General features: G+C 36.5%; 1 protein-coding gene across 6 annotated transcripts in view; it reads left to right on the top strand.

The window, feature by feature from the left end:
* LOC109065840 (membrane-associated guanylate kinase, WW and PDZ domain-containing protein 3) overlaps window positions 1–25,787 on the top strand; it is a 127,220-nt gene that overhangs the window by 94,912 nt on the left and 6,521 nt on the right. For 4 of the 6 annotated variants that reach the window (XM_042713770.1, XM_042713769.1, XM_042713768.1 and 1 more), the window contains 16 exons: window positions 112–280; window positions 2,306–2,385; window positions 2,858–2,915; window positions 5,469–5,593; window positions 11,362–11,553; window positions 14,682–15,254; window positions 17,740–17,771; window positions 18,372–18,561; window positions 18,664–18,758; window positions 18,847–19,039; window positions 19,725–19,919; window positions 21,095–21,280; window positions 21,486–21,582; window positions 22,970–23,075; window positions 23,587–23,724; window positions 24,523–24,661. In XM_042713770.1, the coding sequence (XP_042569704.1) occupies window positions 112–280; window positions 2,306–2,385; window positions 2,858–2,915; window positions 5,469–5,593; window positions 11,362–11,553; window positions 14,682–15,254; window positions 17,740–17,771; window positions 18,372–18,561; window positions 18,664–18,758; window positions 18,847–19,039; window positions 19,725–19,919; window positions 21,095–21,280; window positions 21,486–21,582; window positions 22,970–23,075; window positions 23,587–23,724; window positions 24,523–24,661 (2,568 nt within the window). Of the gene's footprint in view, window positions 1–111; window positions 281–2,305; window positions 2,386–2,857; window positions 2,916–5,468; window positions 5,594–11,361; window positions 11,554–14,681; window positions 15,255–17,739; window positions 17,772–18,371; window positions 18,562–18,663; window positions 18,759–18,846; window positions 19,040–19,724; window positions 19,920–21,094; window positions 21,281–21,485; window positions 21,583–22,969; window positions 23,076–23,586; window positions 23,725–24,522; window positions 24,662–25,317; window positions 25,416–25,787 lie in introns of all 6 variants that reach the window. The other 2 variants (XM_042713772.1, XM_042713773.1) reach the window with 2 other exon arrangements.

Genomic DNA, 25,787 nt, shown 5'->3' with positions numbered 1-25,787 from the left:
TTTGTTCTGCAGTGCTAGAGAGAGTTAAAGTATGTATTACTCCCCATTCCTGTGTGTTTTCCCCACCTCTTTCTCAAAGTCTCACTGGCTTTTTGCTCTTTCCACTCACAGAACACAAGGAGGGACCGGAGTGGAGGAAAGCTGTGCCCAGCTACACACAGTCCAGTAGCAGCATGGACTTCCGCAACTGGAACACGCTGCCACGTGATGAGAGCCAGGAGCCTCTGCCCAAGAACTGGGAGATGGCCTATACGGAGACGGGCATGGTCTACTTTATAGAGTAAGTCCTGATTGCCAAGTAGGACATTTACTTGGATCAACAGTCCTATCAGATTTTAGGGTTGGGGATTCGGACTTTGTTTATTCAACAGAAATGTTGTTCCGGGAATTGAGTAGTTAAATGTGTTTTTTTTTTTTTTTTTTTTTTTCAGTTATTTGATTTTACTTCTGCAGATTAAGTAGAAATAAGCCAAATCTGTTCTTTTGTGCCTACTGAATGCAGTGCTAATTAAATAATGCTCTTCTTATGTGGGCAGCTAAATGGGTAGAAAATTGTAAACACATGTAATTTCTAAATGGAACACTGAATAGAAAATGGTTAAAAGTCCAGTACAAAAATATATTGACAGAAGTTCAGTTATACAATTCGAAAATATTTTCTATGATAATTGGAAAGATATAGATAAAAAAAAAAAAAAAAAACCCGGCAAGATGTGAAGGTAGTTTATTTTGACATAAAAAGTAGCATAATTTCTTGAGTATTAAATCAGCAAATATAATGATTTCTGAAGGATCTTGTGACACTGATGACTGGAATAATGACTGATGAAATGTCAGGTTTGCATAATATGTATATATATTTGAAGGTTGTTGTGTGTTTTTTTACAGTGTAGGTGAGTGTTGGAATTTTAGGTTTTAAAATAAATGTACCAACCCCAAACTTTTGCAAATATGTTTTTAAATTCTATAGTTCTGTAAGTATACAGATGTGTAGGTTGAATACAATCTGATCCCACTACATCCGCAATGTTAGCATTGTCAGCCGCATCACCGTTCTTGGCTTCATGAGACCGTGAAGTGTCCATCAGTTACACAGGACTGAATCTTGATGTAGCAGAGTACATCCAGGTTTTTTTTTTTTCACCTACTTTTTGATGTACAGTATGTGTATTTGAGAATGCTACTATTTAACATACTGCTTTTAGCATGCTATATAGAAGGAAAGTTTATGGACCATGCAGAAGCTGTGCTGTATAACGATTTGTGGGTCTATCTTTTCAAATTCTGCCTATGATTTACTATAACCGAGCCCAGATGTAGACAGCAGCTCTCCAGCTAAAGGCTTGCTCAGTAAACAGGAACTCCGGAACTCCTGCAGACACATCAGGCATGAGAGACCGCTTGGAATTGAGGCAATCTTACATTTTTGCCAGCCTCTTTCTTTCAGTGTCCATTACCTGTGCCTGTGGTAGCAGCTCTTAACCAGGCATCTCTGCTGTCCACACAGAGGAAGAGAGAGCCAGCGAATCAATACTTCATTCTCTGAACAATGCAAACAATCGGCTAAATGGAGCCTTCCCAGCAGGCTTTGCTACCACACGTGTGTCTGTCTGCATGAGTTTCAGAGGACAAGCTGCACCTTGTCATGAATATTTCAGATTTTAAAAACATTTGCTTTTGGAGTAGACTCCTCACCCCTACCCAACAGAGACAGATTAGGTTAGATTATTAAAATATTTTCTTCAAATTAAATAATAGAAATTATATATGGTCCTACTTCATTTTAAGCTCCAATTCTTTCTATTAACTAACTATTGATAAACTCAGTAAACGTAGTAAATGCAACTAATTTGCTGCCTATTAATAGTTAGTTTAGGTAGTTGTTAATTTTAAGTATGGTGCAGGATTAAGGGATCTAAAATATGGTCATGCAGAATAAGGCATTAATATGTGCATTATAAGTACTAATAAAGAGTCAGTATGCTAGTAATATGCTTGCTAGTTACCATATATAAAGACAAAAAGACAAAAAGTTTTTTCACAGGTATTGCCAAATATTATAAGACATTCACATTGCTATGCTAGAATAAGAATTTATAATACAAATGCACAAATAGTCTCAGATTTTTTTGACCCCTAATTATTGAAAAAAAAAACTTTTCTTTTTACATTGTTACCGTGAGCTATAGTCATATTTCTGTTGTTACACTGTTAAGCTACAGATGCGTTCCAGTGTAATGGAGGTCCATGCACAGAAAGGCTTTCAGGTGTTTGTTTACTAATACTTCTTTCCCTCTCTCTGTAGTCATAATACCAAGACCACGACCTGGCTCGATCCACGACTGGCAAAGAAAGCCAAGCCTCCTGAAAAATGTGAGGATGGAGGTGAGACCGAGTTTGTTCATGAATCACACATAAGAGTAAACAGACTCTAGCTGAGCCGTGAGACATTAGCCTCTCTCTCTCCGGCCTGCCTGACTAATGGCTCACAGGAGACATGCTGAGAGCCCATCAGAGTGTCATCTCACACAAGCAATCCCAGACCACTTTTTGCAATGGGCACGTATGTCCATGTCAGGATGGTGTCTCCCCACAGCCCTCACATCACAGGGAAAGATAACAAGTCATTTTCCGTACAGCTTACTAATACCTGCACCCCTTGCGTTTATTCCCCGCTCAGCCTTCTGATCTCCTCTCTGCACAAACATGCGTGTAAATCCAGCCAGACTTCTTGACCTACCTGGTATTTGGCTTCTCAGAGATTCACCGTCAGAAAATCCGCCCCCCTGGTGTCAAGCACACGGGTGATTTGCATCTGTTCTAGCTGTCTCTGATATGCCTGTCTGATTCTCTGCAGAGCTTCCATATGGCTGGGAGAAGATTGAGGACCCGCAGTACGGGACTTATTATGTGGAGTGAGTATGTTCATATCATTTATGGTCTAGTGAGAATGATGGATGGCACATCTTTGTCCACAGCATCTTGGTTTGCTATACATTTAAGTTTTCCGTTGCTCACTTGTCTTCACCTTTTACTTTTTTTCTGTTAAGTTTCTTTTTAAATCCAGTTTTTCAGAGTAAAACAACAATACAAGCATAAAGGGATTTCAACCCTCATCCTCAACCAAAGGGATCATAAACGAATTACAGAAGTAATGAAAGTAATGCAACTTATATGAGTTGTTTGATTTATATAAATGACTGCAGAATCATTTATGAGTCACAGAATGCCAAGTCACATGAGTCAAAAACTCTTAGACCACAGTGAACATTTATTTATTTATTTTATTTATTTAAACTTAAAATTGTGAAATTAATAAAATTTAAGATAAAAAAAATTGACAAATGTTTTGTTGAATACAAAGACATTAAAAAAATTGTTTATTATATTATATTATATTATATTATATTATATTATATTATATTATATATTATATTATATTATATTATATTATATTATATTATATTATATTATATTATATTATATTATATTATATTATATTATTTGTTCTTAATCAAAGAGTAATAATATAAATATTATAGTATAAATATCATAAAACACCTGATTATTGAAAAAATATAGTTTGGTTCAAATGAGTATTTTTCTGATATAGAAGGCTGATGTCACTTATCGATCATCATATTGGCCAGATTTGCTAATTTTCTGCTCTCAAAGCATTGTGAGATATTGAAATTGTTGGCAGCCGACTCGAGGGCTTTTGGAAACAGATACAGGATTTGATTTTAATGGCATTTTTTTGTGTAAGGTTAGTCCCTGCTGTGCCAGGATATTTATGCAAGGAGGTCAACAAAACGTTGTTTTATTTTTGATTTAAATATGGCTTGGTACAATCCCTCATTATTCTCTGCCTGAATTATCAGCAGTCAGATGAGAGTATTCAGACTCTTGCTTTTTGTGGATTGGGTGGATAAGTCTCAGCATGAGTCACACACAGCAAAAGCAAAAACAGTACCTTTCTTCTACAAATTCGCAGCACGCCGACTGGTTTTGTGAGGGATCCGTGGCTGTTAAAAGCCTTCCTGAGGTGCAGTCACGACCGGCAGGTACAACAGTTAAAGCGAAGTAACACAATGCAGACGAGCAGCTTTTATCACTTTATGTGAACCTGTAGGGTGGGAAGGATAAAACAACACACTCCAGCACTCTACAGAGGACATGCATGTGCTGTGAAGCTTGTGTCTCTGGAAAGGCTTGCCAAGGTAATGCTGATTAATTTAGGCAACTAACAAACAAGAAAACAAATGTGTTAGTAGAGGAGAGTGTGCATGCAGCAATTACAGATGGGTCTGAAATATGGCTGTTCTGTGGTACTTTTAATCAAAGGTGTTTTTGCAATGCTTTTTGATTATTTCAAAAGGTCATAAAAAAGGTTTTTCAGAAGGTTTTTTTTTTTTTGTCTTATTTTCCAGTAAAATCATCCTTATTAAAACAAGATCAATTCTAAAGTCAGCAGACCCTATTGACTTTCCTAATGTACTCTTCTATTGCAGACTATTAATCTCTGCATGCTTTTCCTAAAGAAAAAATGTTTGCCCTTATAATTTGTCTTCATAATATTTAATCAAAATGTAGTAACTTCCTCTAATACAGCTTTTATTTCCTCTGATGTCGTTTAGGGCACACAGACTACTGGATAATGTTAGCAAATAACTAAACAGCTATTTTAAGCATTGTTTTCGGAAACTCAGTTTGTACATTCTAGTGGTAACGCCCTCTTTTCACAATCCAATCAGTTCTCAGTGGAAAAAAAAAAAGTCCTATTGAAAGTTTGTATTGTAGAATATCCTGTTTTATTTGAATATGTCACATTGTGAAAATAAGAAAATTTCACATTAACTCAAATATGTTTTGAGAAAAAGAATATATCCTAAATTAAATGTATTTAAATTTAAGGTAAGATATTTACTTACTTTAAGAAATATACTTTAAGTCTAAAAAAATCTTATTAATATCTTAAGCCTTTTCGCTTCTCAGGTAAGTTTATCTTATTTTAAGGATGTTTTATATTAAAATCATACTAAAATACTGATTGAGTATGTATAAATACTTTCAGATACTTAAGTTCAAATGTTTACTTAAAGACTTTGATCCTGTCTTCTCAAAATTGTGTAGTTGAAAGGGTTGCGTGCTTTCAGAGTCAAACCAGTTCATGTCATTTTTCCAAGTTTCTGTCTCAGTATGTTGTTTATTTTTCTGTTCATTCACCAAATGTCTGTGGTAAAGGAAAAAGTGACTGCCTGATTAGCAGAAGACAAACACGAAGAGACGCATGCGCACAGTTGCTTACCTATTAGCTCTGATATGGTGTAGTCCTTTACAAAGACTGTTTGCATAAACGGATAAGCATCGCTAATGTTCTCTTCTCTGTGTTTGTGCAAGCGTGTGTGTGTGTCATTGTATCTGCCCTCTCCGGTCCTTTTCAGTGACTGTCTCACTCTTTCCTTCAGCCACATCAATCAGAAGACTCAGTTTGAGAATCCAGTGCAGGAAGCCAAGAAGAAACTCAGCCAGGATGCGTCTCCAACCAGTCAGCCAATAGCAGCGGCCTCAGGAGCAGTACCGACGCCCTTAAGTATATCTCTAACTTTTTTCTGCTTTATTCCCCATTTCCTACTACCTCAGTTTTTGTTTTATTTCTTTTTTACTACTTTAATCTATATTAAAGCATTTTAAAATCCTTTAATCAGCAGCTCTTACTCAGGTCTTTTTTTTTGTGGAAATTATTTTGTGGAAACTGTGATCATTTTTAGGATTCTCTGATGAATAGAAAGTTCAAAAGAACAGCTTTTGTTTGAAATTGATTTTTTTTTCTGTCACTTTTGATCAGTTTAATGCATCCTTAAAAAAAAAAAAGCTTAAACCAGCCTGAGTTGTTAAACTGCTTTAAACTAGTCCAAGCTGGTTTATAGTTGTTTGGCTATCTGTTCTCCTTGCCTGACCAGGTAATACATACATATAATACAATTAAAACCATCAAAACTGTCCAACCTAACCACCATAGGCTGATTTTTTTCAGCAATGTTGATAGGAAACAATTCAGTGAGAATGAGATCAGGAAGTGACAAGAGCCACATGCAAAGTGTTTCCTATTGCATTGTCACATAATATATCTGTCCACACTGAAAGTGAAGCAACAACATACAAGGTAACCAGAACATTTTTTTGTTTAGTATAAAGATGATGGAATGGGATTTTGCACCAATGAGATTTCAGAGATGCAGTGCCAGGCATAGAAACCAAGCAACTATCAGAATATCTTGTCAGTATCCTGTTTTGTTATGACAAAAACTCAGATTACCTGCCACACCTGGTTAGGACATGGTTTAAGTGAGAAGTGAGCTCATAAAGTAAGAGATGCATGAGCTGCTCAGGTGTTAGTTTAAGTAAAGGCAGATCATTTCCATCAGATGAACATAATCAACATCTGTGGTTAATATGATCTCAGATAATCCCAGAGGCTCAGAGTTCCTTTCGTCAAACGCAGCAATTCTGTCAGCTAGCGTGTGTGTTTTACCATCTGCGTGTGTATTTAAGTGTGACCGTGTACTTGTTCAGTTATGCTCATCTGTGCCAGCTTTTGTATATTTATGCACACGTTCCACTTTGTTGCTGGTGTTTCACTATTTACCATTACACATCCTTGTTCCGTTTTCTAATGTGACACTGAGCAATAGTTCTTTTTCATTTTCACATTTTCTCTGAGCTTTTTTCTTGTAGGTAGTGGTGTTTGCTTACGTTTCAGGTTTCAAAGCACGAGTTTGCACCTGGTGTACATATACAGTACATGTTCTGGGTCTCAGTTTGCATACTGTGTGTCCTTAATAGAATGCAAGATCAGAGTACATTGAAAAGTAAAGTAATTAATTTATGCTAAAGGTCAAGCACAATTTATGGCTATTGTTAACATACAATAAACATACAATAAACAGTATCTAATTTAAAATAATAAATATATATATATATATATATATATATATATATATATATTAAACCAACTGATGAGGTTTCTTCCTAATGATGTTTGTTGTCCAAACCTGTACCATTTTTGTCAGCAGTTCTATCCTGTTAAATGATTGCATTGAATGAAATATTTTGGCTGGCCAACATATGACTAGGATCAGTTCAGTTCAGTTTCAGGATGTTTAAGGTTAAACCAAACTTAGACTGTTGGTTTGGACTCCCTGAGCGTCACTGTCTTCTGTGTGTTCCTGTGTCCTCTGAGCGTTGATTTTGTCCTCCTATCCCCTCTGGAAGGCTGGCAGTGGACGTCTGTTCTGTCTCATTATGCTATGCTCTGTTAGCTGGCCAAGACATTTTAATGAGAGGATGGTGATGCCTAGCTGAGAACAGAACAGGGACGAGTGCACAAAAATATAATGCAGTCATGCAGTGCTTTCAGAGCATAATCAGAAATTATAACCATAACTATACAATTCTACCAACAATTATAATAGTATTGACAAAATTCATGCATTTTATTTGTTTTATTCATTTACACAAATACAAAACAATTTTAGCTCTTTGCTACTTCAGGTCATTTTCTACAACACAGACACACATGTATGTATACATACTACACCTTTAAAGGGGTCATATGATGCAATTTCAAATTTTCCTTTCTCTTTGGAGTGTTACAAGCTCTTGGTGAATAAAGAAGATCTGTGAAGTTGCAAAGACTAAAGTCTCAAATCCAATGAGATATTCTTTATTAAATTTAACACTCGTCCACGCCCCCCTGAAACGGCTCGTTCTAACACGCCCCCACATATCTATGTCACTATGTGGGAAGATTTGCATAACACCGCCCAGATGTTTATGCAAAGATAGAAGGCGTACCTTTTATTCTCGTTGTAGTATTGTTGTTGCTGCCGCCATGTCGTATAGACGCTGTGTGTTTCACTTCGAAAGCGAAACTACTTCGTTTGGCCTTCCAAAAGAGGACGATATCTGCTTCGTTGTGCCTGGAGCTGATCAGTGCTGGTCTCTGAGGAAATACAACAACTTTGCACTGTGGATTGCTCAATCGGCTTTCACCGTGGATGAAGCGGCGTCCAGCCCAGAGGGCGTGACATGTGGTAGCCGCAAGCACAAGGTATTCTCCTTGGTAGAATCCGCCTGCCACACCGTTCTCAAGCCACTGGCCTAAGCTCACTCTAGGCCTCCGGCCTCTGCTCACTCAAGGCGGCAGTGTGTGACATTCCATTGAGAAAGCGAAATTACTTTGTTTTGGCCTTCCAAAAGAAAACACGACTAGAAATCATGTTTATATCACGTTTATAATGGGTTTTATGTTTATATCTCGTCACTCCAGCCGGACAAGGCATCACAATATGTTAAGAGGTGTAACATTTCTGTCTCACGCTTGAGGCATTTGGCCAATCACAATGTGCTGGATAGCTGGCTAATCACAGCACACCTCGCTTTTCAGAGAGATGAGCTTTGTGAAAATCGACCCGTTTCAGAAGGTGGGGCATAGAGGAGAAACAATAATGTACAGTATGTGAAAAATAATATGTTTTTTTTTAACCTTAAACCGCATAAACACATTTCTTTACACCAAATACACAAAATAATGTTCTTTTTAGCAGCATCATATGACCCCTTTAATTACACTCTGACATTTCATAATCTGCTCGCCCTAAGAGACACAGTGGCCCTTAATGCATGAGAAGTGTGATAAAGTGAACATAAACATTAAACCTCATTAAACAATTCCCTCACCAGCTGAATGTGAAAACAGCAGTAAAGGAGGATAGAGAGGGCTGGATCTAATATGCAAGGATGGGTTTGTGTGTACCTGTGTCCAACAACCAATTCACACGCACTTGTAGCTCACAGTTCAAATGTGTGCCATGGTTATTATAATCAACATAATCCATTTCATAGGGCCAGTCCAACTCATCAATGTGGCTGTTATGCAAATCCAATTCCCACCACACATAGTGAGATATCCATCCCTGCTCTCCTAATGAGATTGATGTGGCCTCATCTGATTCTACTGGCACTCTCAAATGAGACAGGAAAAAAATAAAACCGCTGGTGGGTAAGAAATGACTGTAATTAGTGTACGATCTGCTGTTTAGAGCTGATTCAGAGTCAGTGTTGAACACCTTCATCTTAAAGGGATAGTTCACCCAAAAATGAAAGTTGCCATCATTTGGAATGACATGAAGTGGAGTAAATGATAACAGAGCTGAGTGAGCAATGTCTTTAAGAAAACTAAAAACAAAGGCTCAAGACTGCTCAAACACCAATGATGATATTCAGACACTCAAACCATGTGTAAAAAATGAAAATACACTTAGATTATGCAGAGTTAAGAAACACGCAGCCATGCAGCCAATCCTTTTCGCTGTATTGTTATTAATCAAACAGGTGAAACTGACTACTTGCTTTCTCTGTTGTTTCATAACTCTGTGTGATTATCTGATGTATGTGCTCAGTGCTGTTATTCTTCACATAACTTGTCGAGCAGCATGAAACTGTCTCTTATTTATTGGATACTTTCTGCACATAATTTTCACAGTCCTCCAGGGGGTTTTGTAATATCCAGTAATTGTAGAATAGAATTTGGAAATGTCCAATATTACCCTCGAGAATTGGAAACCATCATCACTGGTTAAGTAGAGATTGATACGCAAAATATTGTGCATTATTTAAAAACTATTGTGCATTATTTCAATGTTTTTTGTTAGTTATTCTTTTATAAACTGCCATTCCAAAGTTGTGGGTCAGTACGTTTTTTGTTTGTTTGATTTGTTTAAAAAGATATGAATACTTTTATAAAGCAAGGGAGTATTAAATTGATCAAAAGTGACAGTAAAGACGTGTATAATGTTACAAAATATTTTTATTAAAAATAACTGCTGTTATTTTGAACTTTGCAACTTTCTGTTCCAGTGGTTTCCAACACTGATAATAATAACAATAATAAGAAGAAATGTTTCTTGAGAAGCAAATAAGCATATCACAATTATTCCTGAAGGATAATGTGACACTGAAAAATGGACTAATGGCTGCTGAAAATTCAGCATTGACATCACATGAATAAAATATATTCAAATAGAATTTGAATGTTATTGTACATCTCACTTTATACATGGTATGAGACATATTTTATCATTTACATTAAAAGTATACTCTCAAATCTCCCTATAAAATGCCTGTGATTGTTGATATGATAAAATGACCTTCCAAGAATAAGCAGTAAAGTAATATCATTTAATATATTAATGGATGATGCTATCTGTCATAAAAATGACCACAAAATAATCATCAGTGTAGCTTAAATTCCTTCTCGTTTTGTAGCATTCTTAAAAAGCATGTTTATGTCAGTGTATTATGTTTAAAGTAGTTCATCTTGGAGTGGTCACCATGGCAACATAATTTATACACTTGACAAATTTGCATGCGCTCACTGACCCCACAAATTGGTTTAAGAAAAAAAGGGATGATTATCAGCTCATCCAAGGACATTTTACCAGATGAAAACATCACCAAATGTTGCTTGAGCAATTTCTTAGTGGTTATTAATTAGGAGTTCTTAACCAGAACACTCTTATGAATGTGCTGCTGTGAGGGTAAATGTTTTAGGAGTAATTGAAAAGAGTGTAATGAATGGACTGCGTTAATTAATTGGAATTGGAAGTGTATGTGGATATATACAGAACAATCCCACTATCATTCACTCATTTAGTAATGTATCCTTCACTCTCTTTATTGCTCTCTCTGTTGCATTATTCAATATGAATGACTAATGGAATCCAGACCTCCCTTCTTTCCTCTAGTTCTCTCTTTGCTGCTTTACTCTGCGCAGCCTGTTTTCATGATGATTTCAATACAGTAAAAGCACTGCAAGAACAGTTCAGATTCAAGAAAAATTATTGTTTTTTATGGAATATTGCTGTGTTTATTATAAATGATTTATGTGTGCACATTTTTTTTTATTTATATGCCCTTATAAACTTTAATCAGTTAATCAAAGTAACTGCCCCTATTCCCCTGCAATGAAATGTCTTCTCTGATGGCGTGTTTACCTGCATGAGGACGGGACATCATGTCACTCACATGGGTTCACAGCAATAGCAAAAGATCCAATCAATTCCCCATGGACAGAATTAAGTCCCGCCCTACTTTTCCCTCATTTCACTGCATATACGTCACAATAGTGAAGAATCGTGACTTCTGTTTAATGCCGACTTTAAAAGGGAACTTCATTCATTTTGACAAACTGTAGAGATTTCTATACAAACAGCTCATTTAGAAGTGCATGCACTTTGTCTTGCCTAGTAAACAAGCTTTAAATTGCTTGTCTGACATACTCTATCTCTCTTCTTTTAGATGAAGCTGGTTTGAGGGGATTCACACGGGACCCTTCTCAGCTGCAGGGTGCTATCCTGTGCACAACTCTGAAGAAGAGCCTTCAGGGCTTTGGTTTCACCATCATCGGTGGAGACCGACCAGATGAATTCCTTCAAGTGAAGAACGTCCTGAGAGATGGACCTGCTGCACACGATAACAAAATCGCTTCGGGTAAATCCGCTTGACTCCTGTTCATTAAGTTCTGAGGAAACTTGTTGCTTATTTAATGAAGGTTAATAAGCCATTAGGTAATTAATTTGATCTAAGTATCGTTATGCACATTAACACCCTGGATCATTCGTGTTTAACACTGCAGTTTCGAATGGTACCATATGTGATGCATTGCTAGATGCCACATCCATTTCTTGGAGCATTGATGGGTTGCTAGATTCCAAGTAAATAATCCTGTGTAAGTGCCCATAGCGGGATGGCATAGATAGCGATAAAATAAATAAGAATCAGTGGGTGAGCATCAGAGGAGCTGGATTTACTGCAGAGTTGCTTTTGGCCATAATTGCAGCGCATACACTAACACTACTAACACTCACCCACCCTCTGTTACAATGTGAAGAAACAACTGCCTGTGTACTTCAACTCCCTGAAGACATCAGTATGTACATAGAATTGTAAAACAGTTTAACTGAGATATACATTTAATTCTGGATTTGAGTGCACAGCAATAAACATGCTTCAGCTGGCTCAAAAAAGGCATGCTAAGGGGAAGATTCATCTGCATCCAATTTCTTTATGGAAATTCTTATGTTTGGTCAACAAGCTATCAAAAAAGCCATAGAGGGCTGTTTATGAGCCTCTTTTTGACCTGTTAAAACATTAATACATTGCAAGTTTGTTTTAATTGTGGATTTACTTATATTCATTTGGTATTTGTCTTGTATCGCCAGACTGTTGAATTGCAGCATAAAGTTTGGTCCTCATTTAAGGTTATTCTGGCCAAGAATAGCCCACTTAGATAGGTAGAGACCATCTGATTGACATGCCAAGCAGCCAACAGCAGTTTGTGTATTTTTTATGGGGTGGGGGGGGATTAATTGAAAATGTTGAAACTACAATAATAGATTGTCATGGCAAAAGTTTAGATGATGATACGGTAGTCTCTGTGATTGGTTGTATACATGCTACCATTAAAAAGTTAGTTGTCAGTAAGATATTTCACACTCTCTTATTCTCACCAAAGCTACATTTGTTTGAACATAAATAAAATAAAAACAGTAATGTTGTGAAATATTTCTACAATTTCAAATAACTGCTTTCTTTTTTAATATATTTTAAAATGTCTTTTCTGTCACTTTTGATTAATTTAATGCATCCTTGCTGATTAAAAGTATGTTTTTCTTAAAAAAAAAAAAAAAAAAAAAAAAAAAAAAAAGTCTTACTAGTGACCCCAGACTTTTGGACTGTATTGTGTATACTCCGTAAAAGTTGCCTCAAGTCAGGAAAACAGGTTGGAAGTGATGATTTCAGTCAGCTCTTGTTGTTTTTAGGTGCACTATATTTATCTGGAGGTCAGTGAGAAATATTTTTCTTGTTTTGTTAACAGAATATCTAAACTCACCCTAAAATCCTCATGGCTAGCAGTAGACCTGGCCCAGTTACTTGTGAGCTCCTGGTCATCTGAATGAAACATTGATGTTGACAGATTGTGTGCTTCATGCCAATATTACTGCATGAGCAGCAGGATATCTCAGGCAGAACAGTCACTTTCAAGAAGTGAAGCGAACCTAGAAAGATGCCATTGATTGTTAAGGAGTAGAAAAGAATGCAGGAATTCCCCAGCATCCTCTGCATTGATCAATAGACAAACTTACCATTAGATAGACTGCACCAACTGAGCAGATCATTGACTTTAGCTGGAGTAATGGTTACTTAGGCACTACCTCTTTATCACTGCATGTTATACTCATACACACTCCCCCGTGAGCAGAACAGAAGGAGCCAAGACAGCTCTCATTGCTAGAATCAAAATGAACAGTTTAAACACAATGGTAGGATTTTTGTTTGTGCTCAAATTGACACAGTGGCTATGTTCCAGATCCTAGTGAGTTTGCCTTGCTGCCTATTGTCTTCATACACAGCCATACACAGTACCGACAATATGCTTACTAAAATTGAATCTTATTAGTGACTGATTTAAAAACACTCTATATACGTAGACCGCAATTATAATGGTCATTCACATCCCACACAAACAGTGATTTTCATATAAAGTGCCTGACTTTAATTGCATAGCACACATATATTGGATGTAATTGTGCTTTAATTTACAGCCAATTTAGCAATTTGCTTTTTTTGTTGTTGTTGATACTTTTCAGTACTGAAAAAAATATAAATAAGAACTGTTGCCTTTAAATTGAAGTAGCCTACTAAAATTAATAAAACTGAATAAACTAAAATTCAAATGATATCTGAAAGTATGATTATAAAAGTAATTTTATAATATTAACAAATACTATAATAGTATATAAATAATAGTAAAATAAATAACACAACAAAAATCAAATGCAAAGCACGGATATTGGGTGAAATTGCATATTATTTAATGTAATTTGCACTGAGCTTGTCACAGCATTCTGGGAGTGCCTTATGTGTGAAGGATAAATTCAGTGCTGCCTTTGGCCATTTTGGACATAACAAGGTCTCCAATGGTTTAGAACAGGCTTCCTTTTCAAGGAGTGCATGAGAAACTTGACCTTATTTTAAGGTCCAGTTCTCGCTATTAACAAACCATTAACTATGACCTTTGCCTCAATAAACTCTACTTAAATGCTGCTTATTAATAATTAGTAAGGTAGTTGTTAAGTTTAGGTATTGGGCAGGATTAGGGATGTAAAATATGGTCATACAGAATATGTGCTTTATAACTACTAATAAACCGCCAATATGTTAATAATAGACCAATATGTTAGTAATTGGTTTGTTATGAGAATTGGTCCCTATACTAAATTGTTTATTTAATTTAATCTTAACATGCCACTAAACTAAAAACACAAAACGTTTATTACAAACAAATATTGGGGTAAGTAGAGGATTTTAATTAGGTGGAACAATTTGTTAGGACCAAATAAATGTATGTTTTTGTTATTTTACTGGGCATGTCATGTGATGATGGCAGAAACACAGTCTTTTACAAGGCATCATAACTGCACAATCCTGTATGGAACAGCTTTTGCATCAGAATTGGCTAAACAGGATTGCCTTCAGTGCCTAAACATGCTGTCTAGGTAGGGTTTGGATTTTAGAACAACTGCTTCATTCTTACTTATTCTTTGTCTCTCATTTAGGTGATGTTATAGTGGACATAAATGGTACATGTGTGCTGGGCAAGACCCATGCAGATGTGGTCCAGATGTTCCAGTCCATTCCTGTAAACCAGTTTGTGGATATGATCTTGTGCCGTGGATACCCACTGCCAGAGGACACCAATTCCAGCGAAGAGGGCACAGGCGACATCATAACTTCTGTGCCGGGAATTGACGGGCAGCCCGTTCATTCAGACGGGACCCCCTCCATGCAGGACCTCCATTACATGACCACCGATGGTAGACATCCAGCTGCAGCAATGCCCAATGGACGCTTCCCAGAGGCGGGAGACACCACCCTGCTGCAGCCCGAGCTGGTGAGCGTGCCTTTGGTAAAGGGGCCAAGCGGATTCGGCTTTGCCATCGCAGACTGTCCACTGGGCCAGAAGGTGAAGATGATTCTGGACGCGCAGTGGTGCCGAGGTCTGCTGAAGGGGGATGTGATAAAGGAAATTAACAGGCAGAGCGTACAAACCCTCACCCATGCGCAGGTGGTGGACATCCTCAAAGACCTGCCCGTGGGCAGCGAGGTCAACGTCCTGGTGCTCAGAGGAGGTGAGTGATGGAGACAGTGTGACCTGGGGTCCAGTTACCGCCTAATTATTTTTGACTACTTCTCGTTGCAGGCCTCATCTGGCTATAGTGACAGTTAAAGGGATACAGTAGTTCATCCAAAAATGTATATTCTTTCATAATTTCCAGTGTTGTTTAGTATAATTTATATGCTATTGTAGTATTTATTTATATATTGAATTAGCTTTTATTTTTATATTTTTGATTTAAAAAGTTTTAGTTATGTTATGTAAATTATGGATAAACTTTAACTAAAAATAATGCTAAATAGAAATAATTAAAAACTAATATTAATAAAAATGACACATTTTTCAATATTTATATTTGTTTAGTTTATTTTTATTTTCATTTTAGTAATTTTAGTACATACATTTCATTTCAGCAACATTTCTAATTTTCATCTAATATTTTTTTTATAATTCGCAATATAATTTAATTACTTTGCAATTAATTACAATTATTTTAATAGTTTTAGTTTTTATAAACAATAACATTTACTCAACCTTATGTCATTCCAAACCTGAATGACACTTTCTTCATTGGAAAATGTTTTTTGTTTTGTTTTGTTTTTCTCCATTCGGTCAATGTCAAAGGGGTCAAATGTTGAAAGTCAAATTTGTTTGGTCCCCTTTAGTTTTGAAAATGTTGTGTTCCACACAAGAAAGAAAGTCAGATTTAGAATGACATCAGCCTGAGTAAATGATGATGACAGAGTTTTCATTTTTGGTGAACTATCCCTTTAAATAAAGAGAGAAGGCAAACTCTGAGATAAAGTTGTGATTAAAATGATTTATGTAAGCTGAAGATGTGTGAAGAAGAATAGAGCGAGAAACATAACAGGGAGGATGAGAGTTGAAAGAGATAGTTGGTTGTGTTTGTGAGTGAGAGATCCTCACATTTTAGTGAGACTGATCATCGTATATCACTAATAATGTTAACGCCTGAAGGAAGAAGTGTTCACGCTTACACACACTGTAACACTGAAAATGGATTGCACAATCTCAGTACAGCAGGTTACTGGGGTGATTAGAGTTAATTGTGAAGTAATCGAAATAAAGTGATGTCATTCTATATACTCATCTCTATAACTTCAGTTTGTGCTGCTGTGGTTTGTGTACACTCTATCAATAGTTTATATGCACGAGGCGGTTGTTACACCAGTTCTACCATCTCCTGAACTCATAGAGAAAACCCCCTAACAGCGGTTTAATTGAACTGAATCCTGTATTTGCATGCACAGCAGTGGGTGCATAGCAGCTATACACACAGATCTATATTGAATCAAGTCTGTGGTTTGTCTGGAGCCCAAGTGAAAATATCAGATTCTGTGTTCACTTCCTCGCTTTCCAGTTTCGGCTGTCACAGCGCAGTCATCGGATTGTGGCTGCAAAAGGTCAAGCGTATTCATAAGCAAGCTTTTCTTCTCTGACTTACACAAAGATGATTATATGCTCAAAATCTCCACCAACCCACAATGTACCACAGATGTCGATGTTATACATAGTCATTATTGCATTTATTTATTTATTTAAAAAGACAGCTAGGTCTTGTTAGTATTCACAGTTAACATGCAGGCTTTTCATATTGCACACACAAACACACACACACTGTACATAAACATGTCTGCCAAGGATCATCATGCTCTGCATTGTGTGTGTATATCAGGTCTTTTCAATTATTTCTCCAGTATAAGTAAATGCATTGTAGAGTACACTGCCCCTTAGTGGCAATTTTTAAGGTTTTCCACTGTATTAATATAAGCTAGACTGAAATCCAGCTTAAGGATTGAAACATTTTGCATTTTCATAAGGTTTTTTGTTTGTTTGTTTTTGGTTCCTCTGCACTACCATGCAAAAGTTTGGGGTATATATATTTTTAAAGATGTCTCTGATGCTCACCAAGACTGCAATGGTTTAACCAAAAATGCAGTAATTTTTGTGAAATATTATTTTAATTTAAAATAACTGTTGGAACAGTAGTGTATGTTATGTTTATCACATTGAGACAGATGTTGACTTGATTAATATATTTTGCAAGGCTCTTGATATTGGTATTAAAGGTGAAGGGTGCAAAAAAGTGTGAAGTGTGTCCAGCTTGTAAAATGCTTACAGAAAACCATTTAAGGGCTGATTTCTGTTGTTTAAATCATGTTTTGTTTGTTTCTGACAACAGCTTTGGCTCAACCAATGCCATGAGTTTGGGGTGGGGCTAACTGTTTATCTGACCAATGACGGGCGAGCAAAGTGTTCTGTGAACCTTTTTGAAGTAGTCATATTTCATTTGGAGTCATTGGTGATGCAAAAATGGCACACTTCACTGTTAAAGGTTTTAAATGTGCTAAATGAACTGATGAATTTAATATCTCCTGCAATAAATTGCTCTGTCTAATTATATAGTCTTGCAACGTACCTCTTCAACTGTACTTGCTCATTCTCATTTCCCTCTTTATATCTGTTTGTGCCTGCAGGTCAGACCTCTCCTGTGAAGTCTCTGAAACCTGTAAGTTCAGCTAAATGTCTTTTAATTACTCAGTGTTTGGGATTTAATTTAGACACACTAGGGAATTTTGATGTAATGAAGATGAAACAGGATGAATTATTTATGTGCCTCTTTCTGGGTTCTTCTGCGAAGCGTGTTTCTTGCAGTCATACATTATTCACGGAGCAAGTGCCAAACGCTATAATGTTATTTTAAGAGCAGGATGTTGTGAATCACTTTGAAGCAAACACGAGTTTCTGCAGCAAACATCACTGCTGAGTCAACAGGCTCCTCAGGAGTGCTTCCTATTGGGTCTTTCTCATATAGGCTCTAATGTTGATTATCTATTTCAGAGCAGGTTTTGTTACATTGTGTTCAATGTGGATATAAACATTGTGAGTCATAAAAACACGTTTTGAGTGACTGCATTAAAAAGAATGAAATTTCTGCTTGATTCGTACATGATTAAACATCTTCCAGTCAATTAATGATGTAAAATGATGACAGAATTATCCTTTTTGGGTGAACAATCCCTTTCGTATTGAGAGACGTCCATGTTTGGCATAGTACTTGGGCTGTACTGTTGATGAATATTTGGTAATGTTTCATCTGTTCATTTAGATCACTCCAGCTATTCCCAGTACCCAGAAGCAGGACATTGCCACCAGTTCTGTCAGTACTGAAACTCCCAGTGCTGCTGAGCCTGGGCCCCAGTCCCTTCCTTTCCCTCCTCATGCCATCCGCTCCAGCTCCCCAAAACTGGACCCGTCTGAGCTCTACCTCAAGTCTAAAGCCCTGCTAGACAGCAAACGTGAGTTCAACCTTGACTTTTGGGAGTTAGTAGTGGTCATGTGAGACAGATTTGCTGTTTATGGCTGACAGCTAATTTTGCTTTTTTTTTTTTTTTTTTCAGCCACCAACACTAAAGAACTGGACGTGTTTATCAGGAGGAACCAGGAGACTGGATTTGGGTTCAGAGTGTTGGGTGGAGAAGGACCAGATCAGCCAGTGAGCGTCGACATGCTTTGTAGTGTTTCATTACCATATTGTCACAATGGGAAATGATGTGACCTTCAACCATGCTGTCTCTCTTTAGGTGTACATTGGTGCCATCGTTCCTCTGGGTGCCGCAGAGAAGGACGGGCGTCTGCGGGCTGGAGATGAGCTCATCTGTATTGATGGCGTTCCTGTCAAAGGCAAATCTCACAAACAAGTTCTGGAGCTCATGACCAATGCTGCCCGCAACGGGCAGGTGATGTTGACCGTGCGCAGAAAGCTCACCTCTCCAGGTTCGTACCCTGCTGCTATTTATTGTGATAACTGCATGCTTGCATTTACATTCTGACAGCTGTAGAAGTCCTCCAGAGTTTTGTCATATCCAACTGAAAAAAGATCCACTCCCTGTGGGAACTGAGCATTTTGCTCCATTAGTTCTAAGTGAAGGGCCGAGTTGAGTTATAAAATAATAACCACAAAATCAAAATTTAATGACCACTGTTTTCAGTCAAAGCAGAGGACTATTTATGTGTTAACAAAACAGTGACTAAATGCGCTGAGTAACTATAAAAGAAAGACGCCTTGAGACAACACACACTGGGTAATTTGGGGAAAAAAAATTCAATTATGACGCCATTATGAAATTTGGCTTTATGCCCCGTAACAATTTCATAATGTTCCCTTTCAGTTTTGTTAAAGCACACTGGGATTTTGTTTGTTTGTTTTATTCATGTTGAGCGTGAAAGAGATTTTTGCCAAATATATTTCTTCGTGAATCATCAGACTGGAATATAACTATTTAATAAACAATACAACAGGTGAAAGTCTAAAATTAGCTCTAGGAAAGCAAAATTTGGCTTTGGTGAGTAGGTAAAACAATTATATATAAAACCATATTACTTGCCAGTGACCAAACACTAAGTAACGTCTCTCAATCTTTGTTCATTTAAACTCTGAATATTGCATATGCTTAAGCAGAAAGAGAGGAAGAGGATGGGGGTCAACCTCAGGCCCCACATGTTCCAGCGCTGGCCAACGGCTCACCCAAACCACCCCACATTGAGGTGTCCGGCCACTGCTACCCTCAGCCCTATGACGTCACTCTTCAGCGCAAGGACAACGAGGGCTTCGGATTCGTCATCCTCACCTCTAAAAACAAGCCTCCGCCTGGAGGTTAGAAATGACATTCAAAGTTTTTTCCTCTCCTTGTGTGTCTCTGTCTGTCTCTCTGCCTCACCCCACCCTAATTTCTAAGCTTTTTGCTACTTTGCTGTCAGCTTCAGAAAGTACACCTTGTTCTGCTGCATTAGATGTGCAACTACAGACTCATAACATTGTTGGAAATGTGGCTGAATTCTATATTACATATTTCTTCCTGTTGCCTGAAAGTGTGACACACTGTACAATGCAATTACAATAATATAATCAAAGGTAGCTTAGCTGTGAAGTATTACAGTAATAAACCCAGAGCTGTAACAAAAACGCTTATTCAGATATAATGGCTATTACCATTAGCTCTGAATAAGGGCATACGCTATGAACGTTTGTAGGATTTATTTATGAAATTATGCTGTAAAGTTGAAAATGTAGTTTATAACTGAAGGGTGTATTTTCCTTGCGATATCAAAGCTGGTTTTGAACAAAAATACAGTCAAGATAATACTATTGTGAAATATTTGTTTATTTTAAAATGTAGCTTATTCCTGTGATGGTCCCATGGGCCTTCAGAAATCATTCTAATATGCTGATTTGAAAACATTTCATTATTATTATCAATGTTATTTTTGTGGAAACGTTTTGTGATTTTATTTTTTTATTTTTTATTTTTTTAAGAATTCTTGGATGAAAAGAAATGTAACTTTACTGTCACTTTTGATTCATTTAATGCATCCTTACTGAATAAACCTAATAATTTCTTGCCAAAATCTTACTGACATCATAATAAAAGTATTAATTTCTCTCCAAATTCTTACTTGCATTTCTTGCCAAAATCTTACCATAGTGTATAAAAATATTAAATTTTAGTTTAAGTAAATATTATATACAGAGCCCCGCACATTACATTTCCGTCTGCATGTCTTATGCTGGGCTTCGTAATTTTAACATCGAAAAAGTACTTTTATTTACACTTTTAATTACCATATATAACCTGGCATGTTCGTTTCATAGTATGTGTTCTGTGTAATGCAGGGTGTTTTTCCTGATCATGTGACACATCTAATTCTTTGAGAATAATCAGATTTATTTATAAGTATCAGTTTCTGGAGTTATTGAAAGCACTTCTCAGTGTCTGTCAGTATATCCAAGATGTATAAATGAAATAAGCATTGATCTCTGTCTGTCCTCAGTTATCCCACATAAGATTGGTCGCATCATAGACGGCAGTCCCACAGACCGCTGCGGTCGGCTAAAAGTGGGTGACCGTATCTCTGCTGTGAATGGCCAGTCAATTATCGAGCTGTCCCACAACGACATTGTGCAGCTCATCAAAGAAGCTGGAAATGCTGTTACCCTCACAGTGGTGCCTGAGGAGGGTAAGCTTTTGGGGAAAATATATCATCTCTTCATTATTTTGGTGAACAGTGAGCTGGTGGAAGGAAGCAGCAGATTACATATTTATTTATTTTTTTCTGTAACAGACAGGTTGTTAAAGCATTTGACTTTGAGGATGGAAACTGAAACTTGGGACGGAGTTGTGTGTGTGTTTCTGCCACACTGATAATCCTGTTTATTTTTCAGAACACAGCGGACCTCCGTCAGGCACTAGTTCAGCCAAGCAGAGCCCAGCCTCCCAGCACAGAGCCGTGGGACAGCAGCCTGCCAACCGAGAGGACAGGTACAAGCTTTATCCAGACGGCCAGTTCAATCACAACACACACGTACACACACAATCACAGTCTTAACAGTCAACATACAAACCTTTTACTGTGTCATTTAAAAAAGTCTCAATGTATGGCTATTGATTATTACTTTTAAGAACTATGATAATCTAAACAATGTTATTATGTGAAATTGAATCAGTTTTTACACAAATTAAATCTGTCCCACATTTGTGACATCATTGCTTGAGATGAGATGAAAAATCAAAAATCAAATATTTGACTTCAGAACTAAATATTTGTATTTAATTTCCAATCAAACTGTAATTTTTTTTGTTGTTGTTGTATGTATGATACATCACATGCTAGCTATGAAATAAGGAACAAGACAAAGGAGATGAGCATTTAATTCTAACATTCCAAAACAATTCAGTGATTTAAAATGTGGTGGAAGTAAATGTTCATGATCAAATTCTCCTGTGATGCATGTACACAATTTTTCAGTTTGGGGTCAGTAAGGATTTTTTTTAAAGAAATTAATACTTTTATTCAGCAAATATGCATTAAATTGTTCAAAAGACATTTATACTTTACAGACATTTATAATTTTACAAAAGATGTATATTTCAAATAAAAGATTTTTTATAAATGTATTTTGGATTCCACAAAAATATTAAGCATTGCAACTGTTTTCAACACTGACAAATCTTTCTTGAGCACCATCTATTAGAGTGATTAGAGTCATATTAGAATGATTTCTGAAAATTCAGCTTTGCCATTACAGAAATAAATTACATTTGAAATGGAAAATTTATTACAGTTTTTGTTAGTCTTGGTTAACATAGGAGACTTTAAAAAAATCTTAGTAACACCAAATGCTTGAATGGTTGTGTATGTCCAAATAATATCATATAACAAATAATAATATAGCTAAAATTGCTTGTCTTTTATACCTGCAAGAAACAGGGCCCAAGTTACGCATGTACGCATCATGACATCCTGCCCTCTCCACTTCTACATCTTTCCAATTTCAATGACCTCTTTCCATTACTCTTCTGTCAAGAACGCTCAAGACCTCTCCTTTCATTTGGGTTCTAAGCACATGGTCCAGGTCATTCTTTTCAGCATAAAATTGAGTAGACTTGTTGTGAACTCGCTTTACAGTCAAGGTTCAGATAAGAGGGGCAGCCACTGTCAAAGCTTTTGCCCACAATTAAGACCAACAAAAGGATGTAATGAGCTCCACAGACCATGAAGAGGGACTCTCAGCCTCCTGTAGGAATCACGAACAAAAACGCTCTTAGCTGCGCTGGATAACATGACAACAGATGAAGGGAGATGCTTTCATTTTGTGCACCAGTTCATTAAATGCCCTAAAGCAGCATTTAATTGTGTGTCATTTAGGAATGGTGTAGAAACGGAGGAGAGGAAAGACACTGTGACCCGAGCGGAATACAAATCCTTGCCGCAGGGTGAGATGGGGGCTGTCATCTCCTCGGGACCAAAGCAGGTGAGATGTAAATGAGACAACGGCAGTTCTTCAAGTAATAATTTGTGTAGTAATAAGAGTTAACCGATTATTATGCAACTGACTTAAGTGCTTGATTTCCATGCAGCTCACGTTTTATGGAGATTAAATTAAATTTAAAACTTTGAGATGGAAGCATTTGTCACCTGAAGGATTAATACTATAGGCTACAGTGACTTTATGAGCTATGAAATGAAGGAAATGTTTGCAAAATAAGTAATATATAATGCTAATGACTGAGTGTAGATATGCAAATCAAGTGTCGTTTCTCATTAGCGCGGACAGGTGTGGTAGAGCAGTTTGTTTTTGCACTCAGAACAGAATGTTGTGATATATTTAGTGTTTTAGCAAGAAATGTGTGATAATATATTTGCATAGTTTAGTGACTCAACAGTGCAATTAAATGTAATGTGAATGTCTTAAGTTGAATTTAGACTGTGCTGAACTGTTTATTTTCATATGCCAAAAATGTAACTGATATCTCTCTTTTCAGGGCTGTTATCCCGTGGAGTTAGAGAGAGGACAGAGAGGTTTTGGCTTCAGTCTGCGAGGAGGGAAGGAATATAACATGGGCCTCTTCATCCTTAGACTAGCTGAGGACGGTCCTGCACTGAAAGATGGCAGGATACATGTAAGTTCTCATGACATTAATACATAATACACAGAACCTTAATGAAAAAATTATGAAACGCATCATATTAACAAATGAAACCATTCGAAAGTTTGAAGTCAGTAGGATTTTTTTACTTATTGGTTTTTTTTTTTTAAAGAAGTCTTTTAAGCTCACCAATGCTGTATTTATTTATGCATATATTAAATAATATTTATTTAAAATACTGTACAAATATTAATATTGTGAAATGTGCTTACAATTTAAAATAACTGTTTTCTATTTTAATACATTTTAAAATGTTTTTTATTTCTGTGATGGCAAAAAAATAATAATTTCAGCAGTCATTGCTCCAGTCTTCAGTGTCAGAAATTTCTGATCCTTAACAAATTATTTTAATAATATGCTGATTTGCTTCAAAAGAAACATTTCTTATTATCAATGTTGAAAAGACTTATTTGTAGAAACTGTGATGCATTATTTCAGGATTCTTTGATGAATAGAAAATTCAAAAGAGCAGAATATATTTGAAATGGAAATCTTTTGTAACATTATAAAAGTCTTTACTGTCACTTTTGATTAACTTATTTTTATTGCTGAATAAAAGTATAAATTTCTTTAAAAAAAAAAATCGTACTGACACTAAACGTTTCAACAGTAGTGTGTATTTTAGATCAAATAAAACATTATTGAATAATAACATTTTAAAAATAACATTATTATTATTATTATACAGTTAAATTATATAACAAGTAAAATACAGATAAATCAGTGGTTCTTGTTAAAATGACAGAGGAATCTGTGTTTGTTACTTCACAGGTGGGAGATCAGATTGTAGAGATCAACGGTGAACCCACGCATGGCATTACACACACACGGGCCATTGAGCTCATCCAGGCCGGGGGCAATAAAGTGATGCTGCTTCTGAGGCCCGGACTTGGCCTGGTGCCTGATCATAGTGAGTCTATTTAACACCTGAACTCTAAAACAATGAATGCCAATGAACCGACATAGCTGAGAGATGTTCTCCATCCCAAACCACCTCTTTAAGTTTAAGAAGTGCAGAAGAGCTCATTTGAATTCCGTCTGCTTCATGAACTGAGAAAAATCAGTTCCCTCAAGCCTGCATGTTCCCCTCTGAGAAACAAATCAGTTTCTGAAGATGGGTTTGTTTTCTACTGCTGTTTCAAAAGCCATTGAAAATGCATTGTGACGGTTATCTTTTCTCAACTAAAGGTGCTTCATGCAACACAGGTACTCTTATTCAGAACATTAGTACAAAATAGTAATGTAGAGTATAACCACGGTGGATTTAGTGAAATATTACAATCATCATCACACTTACCTTTATATTGCCTAAACATTGCATGCATATTGATCAACACTAATTGCCAAAAGAGATAAGTATACACACAATTACTCAATTATTAGTGAATGAGGCCTATTGAGTGATTTGGGTATGTTGGTCATATGAATGTTATGTCAGACCTTCCTATTTTCATGCATTGCTTGTCACTCTTGCTTCCTGTCTCAATTTTTGCTGGTTTCTTTTTCTGTCTGGGCACTGTTCTCTGCACCTCTCTCTCTCTCTCTCTCTCTCTCTTCCTGGTTTAGGTCTGAACTCTTCCTCCTCCACATTGTGCTTCCACATGAAACCAGAGCATCACTAAAGGCTTCTCTGCTTTTCTTGGTCTGTCCCTATAATAACTTTGGTAAACTTTGCATTCCTCCTATATGCTAATTTTGTGTATGTGCAGTTCTGCCTTTCTTTCCCTTTCATTTGCCTTAAAATGAACCTTTTGCTGTTGAATGTCACTGAAGAAAAGAATGAAATATCAGCGATCACAATTCATGATCATATATTTCTAAATAAACAGACAGTAATGACTGGCCATTTTCTAGATTAGTTTCCTTTTTTTTTATATTTTTTATTAAACAATTATAACATAAGTTGTTGCTTTTAAGTCAATGTAAATTTATATAAGAATGATTTACAGTCCAACATTTTTAAACTGAAATCTTTCCATGAACCCCCTGGAGTCGAAAGAAATTGAAACCCATGTCAGGAGCCACCAGCTTGGTTT

This window comes from Cyprinus carpio, chromosome A23 (assembly GCF_018340385.1).
Source record: "Cyprinus carpio isolate SPL01 chromosome A23, ASM1834038v1, whole genome shotgun sequence".
In the NCBI taxonomy this organism is placed as follows: domain Eukaryota; kingdom Metazoa; phylum Chordata; class Actinopteri; order Cypriniformes; family Cyprinidae; genus Cyprinus; species Cyprinus carpio.
Note: the sequence above shows the minus strand (reverse complement) of the source record. Positions and strands in the feature narration are given on the sequence as shown.